The sequence below is a fragment of the Camelus bactrianus genome, chromosome 9, assembly GCF_048773025.1.
Source record: "Camelus bactrianus isolate YW-2024 breed Bactrian camel chromosome 9, ASM4877302v1, whole genome shotgun sequence".
Classification (NCBI taxonomy): Eukaryota; Metazoa; Chordata; class Mammalia; order Artiodactyla; family Camelidae; genus Camelus; species Camelus bactrianus.
In genome coordinates, this window is record NC_133547.1 from 49917531 (window position 1) to 49936126 (window position 18596).

The window sequence follows — 18596 nt, forward strand, 5'->3', positions numbered from 1 at the left end:
ACCCCCAATCCCGCCATACCCCCTGCCCTATGATGATAGAACTTGTGGAACTAATTTCTTGGAACACAGTTTGAGAAGCAGGGGAATAATGAGCAATCTGTATTAGCAGTTAGAGAAACACTGTCATGGGAGCAGTAGACCGGACCGTATCAGCTACTGTGGACTTGGCAGTTTTGAGGTTAGAATCCTAAGTGTCCGAGACATCCCTAGGAGAGGGGAGATTTCTACCCTCTGAATGAGTCATGTAGGGATGCTGATGTGGAGAGGTCACTGGGGAGCCAGGGGGCTGAGAAGGGCCATCTGGTACAGCCCTGGGATTCCTGAGAGTGGGGTAGGCAACTGCAAATCCAGACATGGGGGAAAACATCCTCAGCCGACAAGGAGGCGCAGCACTGCAGCTCAGAGCATGGTTCACAGGGAGTGGTGTTCATACCCCGTTCCTGCCACTTACTCTGGCCATACCTTGGAGATCTAGATTCTCTGAGCTTAAGATAAACTTCCTCCTTGGTTAAAAAATGTGGTTCATGAAGCCACCCTCACATAATCAAATGAGGCAATGGATGGACGGTGGAAAGCCCTGTGGTGGTGATGGGTGTAGAGTAAAGGTTTGGTAAACGGTGGGCTGTAATGACTGGTTCTATGCTCTTGGTCACTAAGAGGGGTGTCAAGTCCTTCCTTGGCCCTTGCCCTGACCCCCAAAGAAACCAAGACGTTAGTACATTTCCATCAGTTGCACAGTGCAAATGACTTCCTAGTTTGGATACAAATTCAGCAACTGAAGGCAACCTTGAGTACCCAGCCTGTCCCCAAAGATGGTTCCACTGGAATAAGTGGGAAACAACCACCACAATTCACAATCATAAAAGCACTGGAGCCGAGAGTAAATAATAGTTCCCCCAGACAAGCTAACTTGGTTATTTATAAGCTCCTGGGCTACCCTGTTATTGCCAAGAAAATCTGCTGTACCTTCTCGCTGCCATTCCGTCTGGCCTCTCCGGTGTACTTGTTGGAAAAAAAAAGTTATTGTTATGCTAAAATCACAATGGGACTCACATAATTCAGCACTAAATAACACCAAAAAAACTACGAAAATGGCACTTTGGCATTAAAACTTATTTTCTTATGGACTTGAACAAGATTCAATGCTTTTGTTCTCACAATGTTCTGGTATTTTCAGCTTTACAAAAAAAAAAAAAAAAGAAAAGAAGAAGATAAAATGTGGAAAAGTATTCCAGCAAAACACCATCCTCTCTCCACAAAAGAGTATTTTGATTTTGCAGACAGCGAGCCGGCGGGGCTGTGGGACACAGAATTCATAATAATCGGCACTCGTGGCTGTGACTGCAAGGGTGGTGCTCAGCAGGGGCTCACCTCTTTCTTGGTGAATTTCGGCGAGTGATCGTTTTTGTCATCGATGATGATCGTGGCTGTGGCTGTGCCTGTTAATCCAACATCCTGTCCGGCCATATCTTGAGCCTCGATGATCAATTCATACTTGGGGTTTTCCAGAGTCTACAAAGCGAAAACACAACAGCCCTTAGTTGGGGGTTACCACTGGGGACAGGTGACGTGCATCTTGCTGGGACTGATGCTGTGCACCCTGCTTCGTCCAGGGCAGGCACCTTTGGTCAGGCTGAGCACTCTCGCCTGTTGCGTGTAACTGTGCCTTTGGAATCTCGCCAAGGCAAGACAGTCACTATCCATAGACAAGAGTTGGCTGTGGAGGGTAAATCTAATTTCTGTCCTTACTTCAGTGGCCACATGATACATTCCAGAATGTTTCATTTCTGGGCTGTGGGTATACTTTGCATGTTTGATGTTTATACCCACATGTGTCATTTCACAGTGGCCTCGTGAAACTGACCTGGAAATGAGGCCGTTTGATGATGAGGTCAAGACAAAGATAACAGCTTTAGAAGCTGGCATTACTGCATAGTTTCGTGGGTGAGCCATCAGATTATGGTGTATTTTTCAGAAATCAGCGTCAATTTTTCCAACAAGCATGTTCAGCTGCATTTACTACTCCCACTTTACAGGTAGAAAAAACACCAACTGAGGTTTAGAGTCATTTGTACTGCACTTCCTTCATGTCATTTTTAGTCATTTCAGTCTTTTATGGCATGTTAAATTTGGATGATGTTGATTAATCCAATCATGATCTGATAAATTGAACATAGGCAATACTGCACTACTGTCTCCCAATATTTTTCATTTGAGTACTTGAAAAGTATTTTGCTACCATGTTTAAATACTTAAAACAACTAACCAAATGGTTCTGATTCCAAGATGAAGAAGCATGCAGTGATTGGTAAATGACAACTCTGCATTTAAATTGCCTTCAGTAGTGGATTTGCTTGTCTTGGCAACAAGCACACCATTCTTCCAGTAAGGCATTTCCTTTGGGGACCAACCTGTAACTTATTCTCTGCCCATGAGGTTGGGTTGGATTGACTTTCCCCACCCTCCACTGTGGCCAACTTTTGGAATGAACTCTGATTAGAAGAAGGCAATAAATACATGTCAACCCAGGGGCACTGTGTCTAGTCCAGGGACAGGGCCTGTGATTGACAGTTTAGAGAAGGATGCTCTGTCTCCCTGTGGTGTGAACTTAGGAGCATTTAGCCTGGGAGCTAGATGAGCCATCTCACGTCACAGCAGGGGTAGGGTGAGGGAATGTGCATCTGAGAATGAAGCCAGCCTACCGAGAGAATGAGATTTGAACCCTGGAGAAAAACATGTTTCCCAGTGATTGCTTTGGAGCCATTACATCATACCATACTGTAAGCCAGCCTTGCCTGTGGATTTTTCAGCTAATTAGGACATTCATTCATTTTCGTTACTTCTTAAAACCAGTTTGGATTAGTTTCATAATCACTCTTGCAGAGAGTTCAAGTCTTGAACTACCTTCAATGACAAAATCTTTTCTTTTTGTTATTTTTATTACGATTTTGTTGTATTTGTTATTGAAGGTCCTAATGGTCACAAACAGTCCGAGAGGTAGGCAAGGGGTTCTTTTAACCTCATTTAATTGCCATCCTTGAAGACAGATTTCACCCCTCAGATTTTGTGAGTTCTATGAGCAAATCAACGTCTCCTTTCCTTAACATATTCAGACGAGATGTTCCATGAATAGCAACAAGGGGATTCTGAGTAATATTGCAATTAATGCCATGATCAATTACCTGGCTATTTGCAAGACAGTTTAAGTGTTATTGTATCACGTTATCACAATAGGCTCTCCACAACAGTATCCCAATTATTTTGTTTATATTAGTTTTCCTTTCTAAAATTTTCTCCTCCACATAAACATTTTTTTGACCAAAGAAAGTTATTACAATTTTTCTTTTGTTAGTTTATGCATTGATTTAATTGGAAGTCATTGAACATCTAGTCTAAATATGGTGCTGGCTACTAGGGATACAGAAGTAGAAAAGGGTGCTTTTCTTCAAGGTGTTCAGAGGTGCTTAGGGTTGAGCACAGGTATGTTCACATATAACTGCAACAAAACAGAGTCACAGCTAAGCAGAGGGATGGACAAATTCTTAGGACAGTGCCAAAAGGAAGGACGCACTCTCTTGTAGTTTAACACACTTTATAAATAATTTAAAAAATGAACCAGCCAGCTCCCATCTCCGGATATAAATAAAACTTTATGACTGCAATGGGAAACAGATCGATTAACCTAGTGGAAAATCAGTTAGACTATTAATGAGATAAATGATAAGGTTTGAGATGAGATGTTCCAAAAGTCTCAATTTTCTGCCAGACTTCAGGCTACCAAAGACAATGTATTGTTGAAGAGTGTCCAATTACTGTAAGGCAACTAGAAATGCCACAACCATTTCTAAAGTAGAAAGTGAGGATTCCTTTCTGTCAGCCGAGGTGGGGCTGAAGTGGGATTTGAGAGGAGGTGAGCCGCTCAACTGGACAAACGCGTGAGGAGCTGCCATACCTTGAGACGGACTGCACAAGGAGCTGACATGGAGCGGAACAGCACTTTATTCTACTCCCGCACGGTGGTGCGCACGGCGGGCAGTGGGAGCGGCGGTGGCGCTCAGCATTTTCTTCTAGTTTAACAAGATGGCCCCACTCCATGGCGCACTTGTCCTGCTTTTATCTACTCTTTGCCTGCATGTGCAGTGTTTATTTCTTTGCTCATGAGGCACTAGCACATACGTACTTCTACTTTCTTTGTTCTAAGACTTATGTAACTGACGCATGCATACAGCGTTTACTTTGTACACAGGCATGTTGTTGTGACCCTCGCCCTGGGTCCCACGGCCTACTCGTTCAAGGCTGCCAACACCTTTCCATCCTCCCCAACTCCATGTCTGAGAGGTAAATATTGTTAGTAGTCTGGTATCTCCCTTCTTTTTGCTACACATCATATACATACACACACACACATTTTAGAGACACACATATTTAAAGACATGATACCATTCACACAGTTGCACAATCTGTTTGCCATATGACTTCCATTTCAGTGCTTAGAACCTGTCTGTTCATTTTAATAGCTGTGTAACAGTTCATTGTATGGATCCAGTATAATTTATTCAGTCATTCCCTCTTGGATGGTCATTTGTTTAAGCTGTTTCCAACTTTTCACTTTTAAAAGCAACCTTAAGATAAAAAGTCCAGTGGCCTACATATTTGGTTTTTTTTTCTGTAATCAACATCATGGCTTTCACAATGACAAAAGTAACAAAAACCAAGCAACCAATAATAAAAGCACCTCCTTGTAAGTGTGAAAGACCTAGAGAAAATGCTACATGAAGCCCCTCGCTCCTGCACAACCAGACCCTGCTTCCTACTCCAGCTGAGACTTTTCCAGGAAGTCGACCCCTAAATCCCTCAAGTAGTTCCTCTGACTTGAAACACACACACACACACACACACACACACACACATTTCTGTACCACTCAGTGGTCACTTTGCCTTTGCTACCCTGCTGGAAAAGACTCCTAGGAAGCCAACAGCTGCCCATTTTCTGGAAAGAACCACTGATGCGGCCCATGGGTCTCCCTTGCACTAGTTGACTGAATCACAGCTACACTCTAGTCCCAACTGGGACAATCAGATTCTGGGAGTATGAAATGTGAAACCAGGCATCCTGGAGACAGAATGTAGGGCAAACCCTCTGGCTCTCCCACGTTACTCCTGGGCTCCATAGAAGGACTGTGCCATCTTGAATGTGTTGAGAGGGCATGTAACACCCTGGCACTCCTCTCTGCCCATGCAGGAGGCACCCTGTCTCTGGGGGATGAGACCTGCAGCTGTCCAGCTCTTCTGTCACTTGGTGAGTGAACTGAACCGGGGGTAGGAACCCTGTCGCCCTCTCAAGGCCAAGCTGCACTCTCCATGGCACTCTGATTCCCGGGAGTATTTCTCTTGGTTGGTTCCAGGCTCAGAGGGGACATAGGTGAGATCCACCCCAAGAGAAAGAGACTTTCAGACTGAATTATGCTGGAGGCACTGCTCTACCCAGAAGGAATGCAGGCTCTGCTCTGAGATCCAGGACTGCACTGCTCCTGACTTCAGCTCTCCCTTGGGTTCTGTAACACACCCTCATGTTTATTCAAGAGATTCTTTTTGGCACTGAAGCCAGCCAGAATCAGTTTCAGTTGCTTGACACCTAAGGAAGCTGTAGTGAAGACAAGGTTACTTGTTCACCAAATCCTACTTCCTTTGACTGCAGGGCATATAGCTAGACTGTAAGAGGAATTTGTGAGAGTGGTTCTGGCCAATGAAATATGGGCAGAAGTGATATATCTTTGGCATGGCCCCTAAACCTCCCACATAATCCTCCATATTTTCGATTTCCCAAACAGGAAGAAGCCTGGCTCCTTAAATGATTATGTGGCAGAGAGACCCTTCGCTGACCTGCTTTAGGCTGAGATGTGAACAAGAAACAAGCCATTGTTCAGGTTTAAGGGAGGTTTATTACAGGGCTTAGCCTACCCTGACTAATATGAAGGCTATGTTCCTGTTTCGTCTTATTCTGAATGCCCATTTACTATCTCCTAAGTGGATGACAAAGTTTTCAAGGGCAGAGACCATGCCTTTGACCCTGACACCTAGACAGTACATGCAGCACACAAGCTGGGCAATTTACTTTCATTATTGATAATGATGATATATTACTGTTTCCCTGAACTAAATTATATCTCAAAAGTCTGAGCATATCTGTGGCATTTTCAAACCAAAGCCATTTATTCTCCGGGAATGGCTATCCTTTGGGGAACTCTAGCTCAAGGAGATACAATTTTGACCAAGAAAGGCACTGTGTCAAAACTGGGAAAATTAAATTGGCTGCTCTGATTTTATTTTAAGCTATCTGATCTGTAAGACATAGCTAAGAGTCAAGCTGCTCTCCTGGTTTGAATTCTGCAGTCATGCATTTCTATTGCATTTGCCTTCTCCTCGGGGGTGTCTGCTTGCTACCCGTTAATATATATCCTAGAGACAAAAGGAAGATGGTGTGTCTGCAAGAAAAAGCTTCCGGTGTATCTCCACAGACAGGGGTCAGGTTCATTGATCACACTGATTTGAAAACCAAACATTTCGTCTTGGAATAAAAAAAAAAAAAAAAAAAAGAATCAAGCCATGTCAGTATATATGGCAGATAATCAATCACCAGGCCCTTGATGTTTTACACAGCTACTGCAACTTCCATATGAGTATGCATTTAACGGAACATTTATCACTAATAACAGGCATAATGGTAGCTGTGGGGGGAATCAATGAGTAAATGTTACATGGAGAAAGGTTTTGCCATTAACCCGTGCGGCACCCCATCCTTCTTTCACTTCATCTTGAGTCTCTCTCCATATCACTCTTCACACTCTGTCCAGACTAGATTTCTTTCCACTGTCCCCCTTCTTTTTCTTACTTCTGACATTTATACCTCTTTTTCTTCCTCCAAGAGAATTCCTGCTCATTTGTGGATGATCATTCTTCACTGCACTGAAGCTCCGTGAAGGCAGGGAACTTATTGCATAAACAGGTGGCTGACACTTGGGGAGGGACAATAAACATTTGATCAATCACTGTTACCCTGGCTCCACCTCTGAGTAGCTGAGTGCTTCTGGTCACATGACTCAAGTTCTTCTTGCCTCGGTTTCCTCACCTGTCAAATAGGGAGAATGATACTACTTCTAGGATACGTGAGGATTAAAGTGGATAATGTAAAGTGCCAAGCACAGAGCCTGGCATGGTAAATGCTCAGTGGGTGGCTGCTGTAATTATGTTGTAGAATCTTTGGGAAGTCTTCTAAAGATGTGGCAAGAAGCTGAGCGTGGCCTCCAGGACCAGTCAGAAGGAACTGAATGCTGCCAACCACCACAGAAAGAGCCTAGAAGTGGATCCTTCTCCAGTTAAACCTTCTGATGAGACTGCGTATTCTGGACCAACATGTAGATCTCAGCTTTATGAAAGTCCAGGAATTACAGGACAGAGCTAAGTTATATCCTGATCCCTGAATACAGAAGCTGTGTGCTAGTAAGTATGCATTGTTTTAAATGACTACATTTTGGAGTAATTTGTCATACTACAATAACTAACTAATACAGTTTTCCCCCAGTATTATCATAATTTGTAATATTCTTGTTTATTGGTTACTTGTTTATTGACTATCTTGACTCTGACCGTTGGAGCTCCATAAGGTCAGGGACCTCGTCTTGTTTAAAGTTTGATCTCCCAGCCACTAATTCAGTGCCTGGCACATTGCAGTTATGCAATAATGAATCAATTATTGATATAGTTTTATAAAATAATGAATTACATAGAGTGTTGTGCCTGTAAATGTTTAACAACACATCCTCTTGATTTGCAGTGTTTGTCAATTTTTGGTTATTTAAATACTCTTATTATGGCTGATTTCAAGCTACCAACATGATGTCACTGAGTACATAGTTGGAAAGTGATATACACAGTCAGCTTTTATGAGCTGGTAAGAGCTGGCTCCAGCTTATAAATTGTGCTTTAAGGGTCAAAGAAATCTGTAAGAGTCTTTTTCAATAAATCCTGTTGTTTGAAGTATTGTTAATGAGAAATATTAACACGAGATTTATAGCAAAGATGTAATGCAATTCATTTATTTATTTACTCATCAGCTTTGCCTGGACAGGCTGAGCCAAGTAAGACTCCTTGCAATATGGCACCTGAACAGGGACCACATTCTTCTCCAGGTTAGCTGCACCTGACACCTGGTCTATAAATACTGCAAACAGATTGGTGAAAACATTATCTGGGACAGAACGAGTTGTTGCCTGTCTGTAGTTTGATTTATCAAATCTGGCCATGTAACCCTGGGAATGGGTAGTCCATAAATCCAGCTGAAATTGCATAAATCCCCTTGTAAAAGGTGCCTCCTTCCCACTGGAGAGGGCGAGTGATGTTCTTCCAGCTTCCTATGTAATAGGGCAATTTGTGTTTGTCTTTAAGCTGCCTTTCACCTTGCTCCTCAGCGCTAATGTGAACTTTCATGCACTTGGCTGTCACCTGCTGTGCTTTCATTCCTGGCTGGGGTCTGGTGGGTAAGGAGAAGGCAGAGCTCATTTCCCCAGATTTACTGGTTGCTGACAAAGCCAGCAGGGTGGGGAAGCAGCAGGGAAATAAACATTGCCTCTTAGACACATGCAGTTGGAATAACCTAAGTGATAGATTTCAGGTTGAGGGACACCAAAATCAAATGAAACCTTCCAGGCAAAATGTACCTTTTCTGATGTTACTGATGAGTTACGGTAAATAAAATGCCAAAGGCATTGATAGCATACCTGGAGAAAAATCACTCCCTTTAGACCTGAGGTGATGAATATTTGACATTCAGGTTGATTCCACTGAAACATTTACATACTGTCTCCTTTTATATGGTATATTTTTAGATAAATAGACAAAAACCAAGTATGTAAGGTACAATGAGATAAGTGTTACCGGAAGTGCACCAGTTAAGGTCTATGAGAAGGTGGTCAGGACATGAGGTTCTCAGAAAGGCGATATGAAGATTGTTTACCAAGCATCTATTGAGCACTTACAACACATTAGGCATCATGCTAGAGACTAGCAACAAGTAGAGGGAGCCAAATCTAGTGCTAGATAATTCCCAGATACTTTCAGTAGATTTAAGTAGAACAAGATGGGAGTAAGAAGAGTGCTGTGATATTGCAAAGGAGAGCCACTTAGCCTAAACACTGGTGTGGGGAGGAGGGAGACATTCCCACAGAGGAGAATCTCCTACTATAGGATAAGAAGTGGGATCTTGGCGTGGAAGTCTACATGGGAACAAGTAGAGATATAAAGAGCTGTGAGTTTACTTTCAAGAAAAGCACAGCTTGGCTGAAGGTAAAACACATGTAAGTGGCTCCACAAGGCACGAGGCAGTCCGTGCTGAATGTGTGCTCAGTAGGGTCAGATATGAATGGTGCAGCTGGGAGGGCTACCATGGCTTTTAAGTGGCTATATCTTAATGCAAGGCTGGAGCTGAGCTTTGAAGGAAGGTGTGAGGGCAGAGAACTCAAAGGGGAAGAACCAGCACAGAGGAGGCCAGCTAAGACAGGACCACTAGTGTGGCTGAAGTCAAGGCTTGTGACATGAAGAGACACAGTCTATTGTTTCTTGAAAGTCTCTTAGACATCATCTAGTCTGGCCTGCCTTCAAGGAACTCATAGCCAGAGGGAACAGAGTTAGGGAATCCCAGCCCATGTACCTTGTTTGGGGCAGATCTGAACATGCTAAAGAATTACTTGGTTTAATCTGTTTGAGTAAGAGAAGGAAGTACAGACCCCTAAAAGTTGAAATAAAATAAAATGTAATTAAAGTATTCTTTCTCTATGATTTTTACACATTTACACAATCTACTGTTTACTGCATTAGCCTGTTTCTTCTAACATTTTGGCCCTGAACTGCCATAGCACCATTATGCTCAGTACCTAAGGTGCGTAAGACATATTGTCTGAGTCAGTGCTTCTGGAACTTGCTTGTGCCTTAAGACACATACTTTCAGCCCACTTACAGTGGTTAGGACTCAGGATGTCCAACAGAGAGCCTGAGGATGTGCATTTTCAGAAAGTTTCTAGGAGATGCTGATGCTGCTGATCTGAGGACCACACTTTGATGAGCATCTTTCTGAATGAACATTTGACAAGCTGCAGGTCAATATGTACCCTTACTTAACTTAAAACTCACCTGAGAGTGAGTTTTATGAGAGAGAGGGAGAGAGGGAAATTTGAAGATGGTACACTGCTATCTCAGAGGCCATGAGCTACAGAAGGCAGGTAGCATCTAGAAGGTGGAAGAGGCAAGGGGACAAATTCTTCCCTAGAGTTTCTAGAAGGAATCAGCTCTGCTGACACCTTGATTTTACCCCAGTGAAACTCATTTTGGCCTTATGTCTTCCAGAACTGTAAGATAATAAATGTATTGTTTTAAGCCACAGATTTTGTGGTCTTGCTATGGAAGCCATAGGAAAAGGATGCAGCTTCTCCAGAGGGTGCTCATCAAGCATCCTGGAGAGTTGAGATGCTCACCAGCCTCCCAGAACCACGCGGTGCTCATTGTCACCAGCTGCCACCTTTAGTTCACTCCTAGCTGCCTCCTTCCCAGGACTGCCGACCATCCCAGAATAGCATCCACTATCTTTCCTCTGGAAAATATTTCCATTTCAATCCTTTGAAGTGTAATGTCAAGCAGACCTTTCCTACAAACTATCTAGTAGGAAGATGAGATGAATTTCCTCTCATCTACAAAGTGGTAAATACCAAATCAATTTATTGGACAATCTTCTCTTCAATATATTTGGTTTCTAATATGTCAGGCAATTTCTGAGTATTCATTATAGCCCTCGATGGGGGCAAGGACCCTGTCTCTGACTTATTCCTGCCATATCCCCAACTCCTGGCCCATTAAGACACTGAGGCCCCAAGATACTGCCTTTATGTGGCCATTGGGTTATACTCTGAAAATAAATTGAACTAATTCTAACCTCCCCTGGGGGAAAAAAATCACATAGTCAGTCCAGTGTCTGACACTCTCTGTTAATAACTGACAAATGAATAAATCAAAGGATGTTATGTAGATCACAACACAGAACACTTAGGCCTCAGGGTTGCTATTCTGGGTTACAGAGGTTACTGGTCCAAAGGTGGAGCCTGAGCCAGGTTGGAAGGCCAGGTGATGCAGAGTAGGGAGGGGTGACAAGGCTCTGGCTTCGCAGGAGTGAGCAGGGAAAGTCCTTCCCCATTGGAGAGGCATCTGTGCCAAGGGAGGCTTGGAATGCTCTGGTGCAGGTTGGGTGGGTCTCCTTCATCTCATGGCAGACACCCCATGGCTGGTCCCAAGCCCAGGCTCTGCTCTTGGCCCATCACACATCCCAAGGTGTATAAGATGGAAGATAAAGGGGGAACAACCAAATCCCTAGCAGTAAGGTTTGGATGGGAATGACCTTTCAAAAAAAAGAGAGGACCAGAGAATATTGCTCAGATCAGCCTCTGCAAACCCATAAGAGGGCCATCTCAGGTGACCCTGGGGGGCGTATTTGCCACAGTAGAAAATCGGGAAACTGGTATTCCTGTCATTCGCTAAGCACCCTCTGAAAGCAAATAGCTTTTCTTGGGTTTCGATTTATTACCATCTAAAATGTCATTCTCTGTATGGGTAATAAAAGATAATACGTTTTATGGTGGCTCCTTATGTTAAGGTTTTACGAAATCTGTTATTAAATGATCTGCATAGAATCTAAATGAATCTTACTAGGTTCCCTGGAATAGCGAGGTGGTTTTTTTTCTGTCCTCTCTCCCAGATCAAGTGCAGTTGGAAGGGCGGCACTCTCTGCATGTTTTCTAATCACACGGCAGAAGGTAATGCTTTTAAGGTCAGATGAAAAATTGTGTTCTGCTGTATAATCAGCTTCACAAAGTTACATACTGGTCAAAGCGCCCAGAAAATTCAATTACTGACTCCCAATGACAAAAGCACATGAGCCCACCAAGGGTTAGAGGATGTTTCTAAAATCAGGTTCTCAGTGCCTGTGCCTTGGAGCAATTTCAGCTTTGCAGCCTTTGTCTGATATCAGACTTCTGCATGTTAACGGCCCCTGCCCATTAATTTCAGGCGCTTAATCAGTATCACCTCCTCCACTTAGAAAAGCGCAAGTCTAAGGGGCCTTTGGCAAGCTTGATTCGTGCATGGTTCTTAGAGCCCGCTCCCATTCAGACGTGATCTCCTAATCGAATCTGCCATCCAGGGTTACTATTAATCAGTATTATATGTTTTCTCTTAAGTCAAATGCATTTTTATGAAAAGCTTACTCTGGTTTAGAGTTCTGTTGCTGTAACTAAATCCCAGGTAGCTTTAGAAACAAAAGATCCCACGGAGAGAGTAATGAATCAGCAAACGACACCCACCCACTCCCCCTCTCCGTGGACAGGAAAGCAATTCAAGATCTGGCTTCTACGCTGTCACTGGGTTATATTCTCTGAAAATAAATTGAACTAATTCTAAATCATCTGAGGGAAAATCACACAAGATGGATTCCAGTTACAGCACTGCTGTCGTTCCAAAAGTGAATTCGCATACCAGGGAGAGAAGGAAACGAAGATAACCCGGCCGTGGATTATTCTGGAAGGCTCTCATGCCTGGCGCAGTGAGTCCTTTGGCTCACCTTCCTTCCGCATTATTTGGACAAGACCACCGAGTGCACCACAATCTCCTGCCCTGTTTGCATGAGGCGGCCCTTTCAAGATCTTGGCTCCATCATTCATTTTGTTCTTGAAATTGTCTTGGCTCAGCTGACAAGAGCTAAGCCTATTAACACTCTTGAACGCGAGTCGAGCGGGGAACAGGAGTCAAATGTTATGACTTAACATTTGGTCCTGCCCTTTGCCGGCCCAGCCTCGCTGGACAGAATGTTGATAAAGACAAGTGTGTTTTTCCTTACAAATAATAAAACCCGCAAATATGTCCTCAGAGGGCTCCTTTCCGTTTTATTTTTTTTTAAATGACAATAAATAGAGTTTTCTGCATTTCCTCCAGCTTCTCACCAGAGCCCTTTTCAAAGTGAGGGGGGTGGAACTGAGCTCCCTCACCAACAGAGTGCTCTGGGAGGGAAGCCCAGGCCTCAGCTCCGGTCCCCCTTGCGGGGACAGACCTCAGCCCTGGGAAGAGAATGTACCCCCGGGCCTCCTGCTCCCTCCTGGCTCTAACTCTAACCTATAGAAAGAAACCTCTCTACTCTAGGCCACAAGTACTCAATCCTTGTCAGCCCATCTGGGTTCCACTCTGACCCTCTGTCATTATAATAATCATGGTTAGGTCCACTGAGCGCTTACCATGTGCTGGAAGTGGTGTTTAACCCTTTGTGTGAATTACCTCAGCTGATCCTCATGAAACCCCTGTGAGCTGGTTAAGACTGTAGCTCCCACTGTATTGGTGGGAGTCTGTTGCCGCAGGGCACACAGCTCTTTCATGATGGGGCTGAGATTGGTATGTACATCTTGGGTCCACAGTACACTCTTAACTGCTACACTCTGGGGTCTCCTCATCACCTCATAGCCTCTCCTGGTGGCAGCCCATGGATTCCAAATGGAAACCCATTTTGCAGCTGTTCACACCAGCCCTGTATGGGCTGGGCTTGGAAGCATGGGGGCCTTTTTTGGATAGGTCACCAGGTGTGGGCAGCTCTTTGAACACTGTCCACCTAGTCTAAACGTCTGCCTTCTTGGAGACCCCATCACTCCCACAGCTTCTGTTCTACCCGCCCTTATTGACTCCGACAGCTTCAGTTACCACCTGTCTCTTTTATGTCCAAATCTCTCCTAATTCCCAGATACACACTTCTAACTGCTGGCTTGACATTTCCACCCGAACGTTTCACAAGCACTGCAAACACAGCACATCCCAAAGCAAACTCAGGACCTTCCCAGCTAAGCCCTTTCCTGTCCTGGCTGGTGTCCCCTGCCACCCAGGCCACCAAACCAGAAGCCCCCAGTATTCTCCTTCATCCCCCCTCATCCCCCCTGATTCTCTCTTGAAAAGGAGTCTCATATTATCTCATCCTTAATATTCCCACTGCCCTTGTCTGAGTGTGGGTCCCTGTCAGGTCCCACTTTGACTGCTGTTTCCTGAGCTAGCAGAATATACATTTTGTAGCAACTTGGGAAGGGTAGTTATAGGGTGTAGGGAGGTAGGAAGAAGTCCTGGGTTAGTAGCGTCATGTCATTGATGGAGGGCAGACCACCCAGCTCATCCCAGTACATCGTGCACCAGAAGCTGTAACCATTGGCCAATGGGAGATTTCTCCAGCTGACTCCATATGTACAAAATACCAACATCATAACTACATCCTACAGAAGCACCTGGACATTCTTTAAGGGATTATGTAGGTGGTCTGTTCACTCCTCTATTTCTTCACAGATGCCCTTCCCTTTGTCCAGAATGCAAATCTCTGCAATCAAACTTGGCAGATTTCTCTCATCCTCAAATGTCCATCTCAAATGCTTTACATTTTAAAAGGCACAATGTTAAAAAGAAAAATCACAAAATAAACACAAAACCTCTTAAAAGTGATGCTTATGACATTAGATCTATACCCTTAGAATTTTGGGGGTTTCCTTTTAAATTGTATTTTGGGTCCAATGGAGAAAAATGTATTAAGCCAAGAGCTATGTAACCCAGAAAACGTCTGTATAAAGTAAGACAGACATTGACTGTGTTTCGTCCTGCTGAAGCAGCCTGACCTTTCATGGTGCTGGCTATGGTTCCTGCAGAGCCAAGCATCCTGAGACTCAGCTGCCCGCCTCTCACTCTCACATCTCAGTCTTCAGGTGAGGAGCCTGAGGCTCAGAGAGGGTTTCTTCATTTATTCCTCAAATGTTTGTTGGAGTGGGGATAGAGCCATAGACAAAAGTCACAAAGACCCCTGTTTTCTTGGAGCTTTTCTTCTAGGAAAGGAGACTGCATGTGACAAAATCAACAGAGATAAATGTTATGGGAACAAAAATTAAGGAAGAAGGGGATAGAGAGTTCTGGGGTGAGGGTGGAGGCTCAGTTTTAACTAAGGTGGACTGAGAAGGTCACAACTGATTAAAGCCATGAAGAGACTAGGGAGAAGCCACAAAGGTATCCTGGGAAAGAGCAATCCAGGCAGATGAATTGGCAAGTGCAAAGGTCCTGGGGCAGAGGCATGTGGGGTGGATATTTAAGTCTGAAATATTTAGAAAACACTGAAAGTAATTCTTGAGGACTGACTTCTGACATCCTTGCTCTTTGCTCTACTGATGCTCAATGACAGGATTACCTATTTAAAATAGGAGCAAACATTGAGGATGTAGTTTTGGATGGATGACTCAACTATAAGCCTAATGAGGGCAGAGACCATACCTCTCTTCCAAATGTCCCATATTCATTTGTTGGATGGATGAACAAATATAGTTGTGATTTTCATAAAAGAGAAAAAGACTTTCATCATCTCGCAAAAAATAAAAAGCACATTTCCTTCAGTGCCAGCTGAAAGACAATCTGCCCAAATATCATGACTGACATAAAATCAAAGGCTGGAATTTTAACAACAGAAAAGTATTTCAAAAATAAACAGAATAAATGGCACCCTGTATGGGGAATGCCCTTTTCTTTCTTTTATAAATCCCAACTCCCACAAACAGAGATCTGTCATCTAACAGGGACGCTCAGTGTTGATATCTGGCCCAGCAACCAATGCAAACATTTGGCCAGTCTCAGATTTCTTATTATAGTCAACCCCAACATCATGGAACTATAACAAGAGAGCATAGAAGAAATAGTGAAGTAATGAAATGGACAGAAATGAAAACTGAGTGGTGCACTGATCTCAGATTTAGGACCTTCCTGGGCCCAATTTAATCAGTTACCAAGTTCCTCAATTCTACCTCCTTAAATTGTTCACATCTATCCTCTTCTTTCTATTCCTGTTACTTCTCCTTTAGTTCAGCGCACAAAAAATAAGCCTCTGTGGTCTCCCTGAGTGCGACCTCACTACCTCAAGTGCATTTTCATGGCAGTTATCTTTCTAACACTCAACTCTGCTGCTCTAAATCCTTCTGTGGCTCCCTAGTGCTCCCAGGATATGGTCTAAGCTCAGTGGCTTGGCATGGAAGGCCTTTGGAAATGTGTTCCCCTCTACTTGCAACTTCCTACCACATCTCCCCTCATTTGTCACCTGCCAGCGATACTTAATCGCTGGCCATGGTTTCTTAAACCAGGTTCTTGTCACCTCGATGCCTTTGCAAACACTGCTCCCACCCCAAGTCTGCCATGTCTAACTGGGAGTCCACTTTTCTGTAGGTGTACCATGCCTTCTTTGCGCCTACGCACAGTTGGCTCCAGGCTAGCCTGGGAGTTTCTCAAGGGCTGTGTCTCTAGGAACATTAGTATAGTTCTTGGGCATCAAGGTGCCCAATAAACACTTATGATGGAAAGAATGACTGAGTATGTCAGCTGTAGGAGACTCTCCGAATCTTGGTGAGTCACAGTCCTCTGGACCAGTCAGGACCCACCTCTTGCTGAGGTCATAATAACACAGTGTAATGGAGATAAGAGTGGCCTTTAGCATCAGGCAGCATGAGATACGGCCCTGTTGCACCCCTTTCCATCTGTGCGAACCTGGATGAATTACTTAACTTTCTCTGTGCCTCCAGTAACTCATCTAAAAATGGGAATGTCATCATCTACCTTAAAAGGTTGCCATGAGGATGAAGCAAGAGGATGCTAGCGTTGCAGAGAACACCACCAACCAGCGGCATGTGTGGACCGTGGACCAGTTAACCTCACTGAGCCTCAGCTTTATCATTTGTAAAAGAGGGGGATGATAGTAGCCACCTCACAGTGTTGTCATGGTGACTAAATGGCATGACACGTGCACAACACCCAACAGCGAACATTTTACTGAGCCTCTATTGATACTGTGACTGTGCCCAGCAAGCTCTCTTGTTGGCCCACCATCACGCTGAATTGTGCCGTGTGTTTATGAAGCTGTAAGCCGCTCGGAGTCCGGGATCACCTATGTCTTTTCATTGGCACATCCTCGAACCTACCTCTTGTCAGGTGTACAGTGGATGTTCCTTAAACACTAACAGACCTGGTGCATGAACAAATGTCCACTGCCCTCCATCTCTCCAAACTGTATCCATCCTTGAGGGCTTGGCTTAAGTGTCCCCTTGCGTCCTGAAATCTTTCTCTCCTCCCTGCTCTAGGGCATCTGCTTTCGAACAGCATGTCTCTTACATTTTCCCATTTCCCTGTAACATATTTCAGCCCGGAACCTTCAAAGGTTATTTACATTTCAACCAGCCTGAAAGATGCAAGATGCAGTGTGTCTGCATAGCTGTGTCCCCTTGACAGAACTCTCAATCAGCCAGACACTCACTGCCGGCCTGTACCCAGGAGCCCTAAGGTCCCAGAAAAGTGCCCTGTGGCTAAGAGGAAGGGATAATTTTACAGGGTCCAAGTAAATTAAGAATGGCTGGACATTCTTCCTCGTCAAGGAATGGCCGGCCAGTGATATTCTCACAGATGTACCATTTAAACATCCTCATAATACTCTAAGGAAACAAATCTACTCAAATGGACCAAGCAAAGCTCTCTGTAGCACTGAAGATGGCTGCTGTTTAAGCCAGAGGCACCCCCATTAAAAATAAATGCTTAGTTGGAGAATATTTAATGACATGGAAATGTTTCTATTATATTGTTGAGAGGAAAAAACAGGTTATAAAATTGTATGAACATAGAGATTCCATTTTTGTAAAAAATGGACTTATCTATACACAATATTTAAATAGGGCAGGAGAATTATAAACAGCAAGATATTAACAAATAGCAATGATCTCTGAACGGTGCGGTTACACCATTTAAATTTTATTCTTTGTGCCCTTTCCTAATTTTCTAATTTTTTTTTTATAGTAAACATTGTCTAGTGGTCAGAAAAAGAATAAGTTTTATCACCCGAACTCAAATGTAAGGTGAAGGTGTCTTGGATGTATCTTTGTTTTGATGGGGATGTATCGCGAGGTGTGTGGTTCTGGATGGGGCCTCTGACCCTCTGTCCTCCTCACATCCTGGGCACCGTGCAAAGCCACAAGTCCCAAGACTCAGGCTTTGCTTGAAGGCAGGCAACCGTGTCCTTGGAAGGAAAGGAAGCGATGGCCATTAGCAATTCCAACAGGAGCATCTGCAAGGTCCTCACATCACTATAGAAAAAGCGTCCTAAATAAAGAGCACACACCTCGTCTTGGCTCTCTAAATGTCAGTGTGCAGGCCTGCACATTTACATCTTAGCAAACACGCAGACTTCTCCAGAGAGCCAGGTCCGACAGCTGGTTGGGGTGTGAACCAAGAATTCGACTAAATGTTAATTGGCACCGAGGTGTGACATGGGGGGGCCTTGAAGGCTGAGCTGGGGAACTCTGTCTTTTCCTTTTCCCAGTTTTGCTTCCTTTAATGTGGTCATCCATAAATCATGAGGCGATCTGGTCAGTAAGCACAGGAGGAAAGGAGCTGTCTCACTCCCTCCTCCTCCAGCACATCCATTATCCACATGCTCTTCTGTGCCTGTGATTGTCCCGTGATAC

The 18596-nt window shown here is 44.0% G+C and overlaps 1 protein-coding gene across 2 annotated transcripts in view; it reads right to left on the reverse strand.

The window, feature by feature from the left end:
* Window positions 1-18596, reverse strand: part of CDH13 (cadherin 13) — a 1113397-nt gene that overhangs the window by 129075 nt on the left and 965726 nt on the right. For both annotated transcript variants that reach the window (XM_074370357.1, XM_010967669.3), the window contains exon 8: window positions 1372-1512. In XM_074370357.1, the coding sequence (XP_074226458.1) occupies window positions 1372-1512 (141 nt within the window). The remainder of the gene's footprint in view (window positions 1-1371; window positions 1513-18596) is intronic.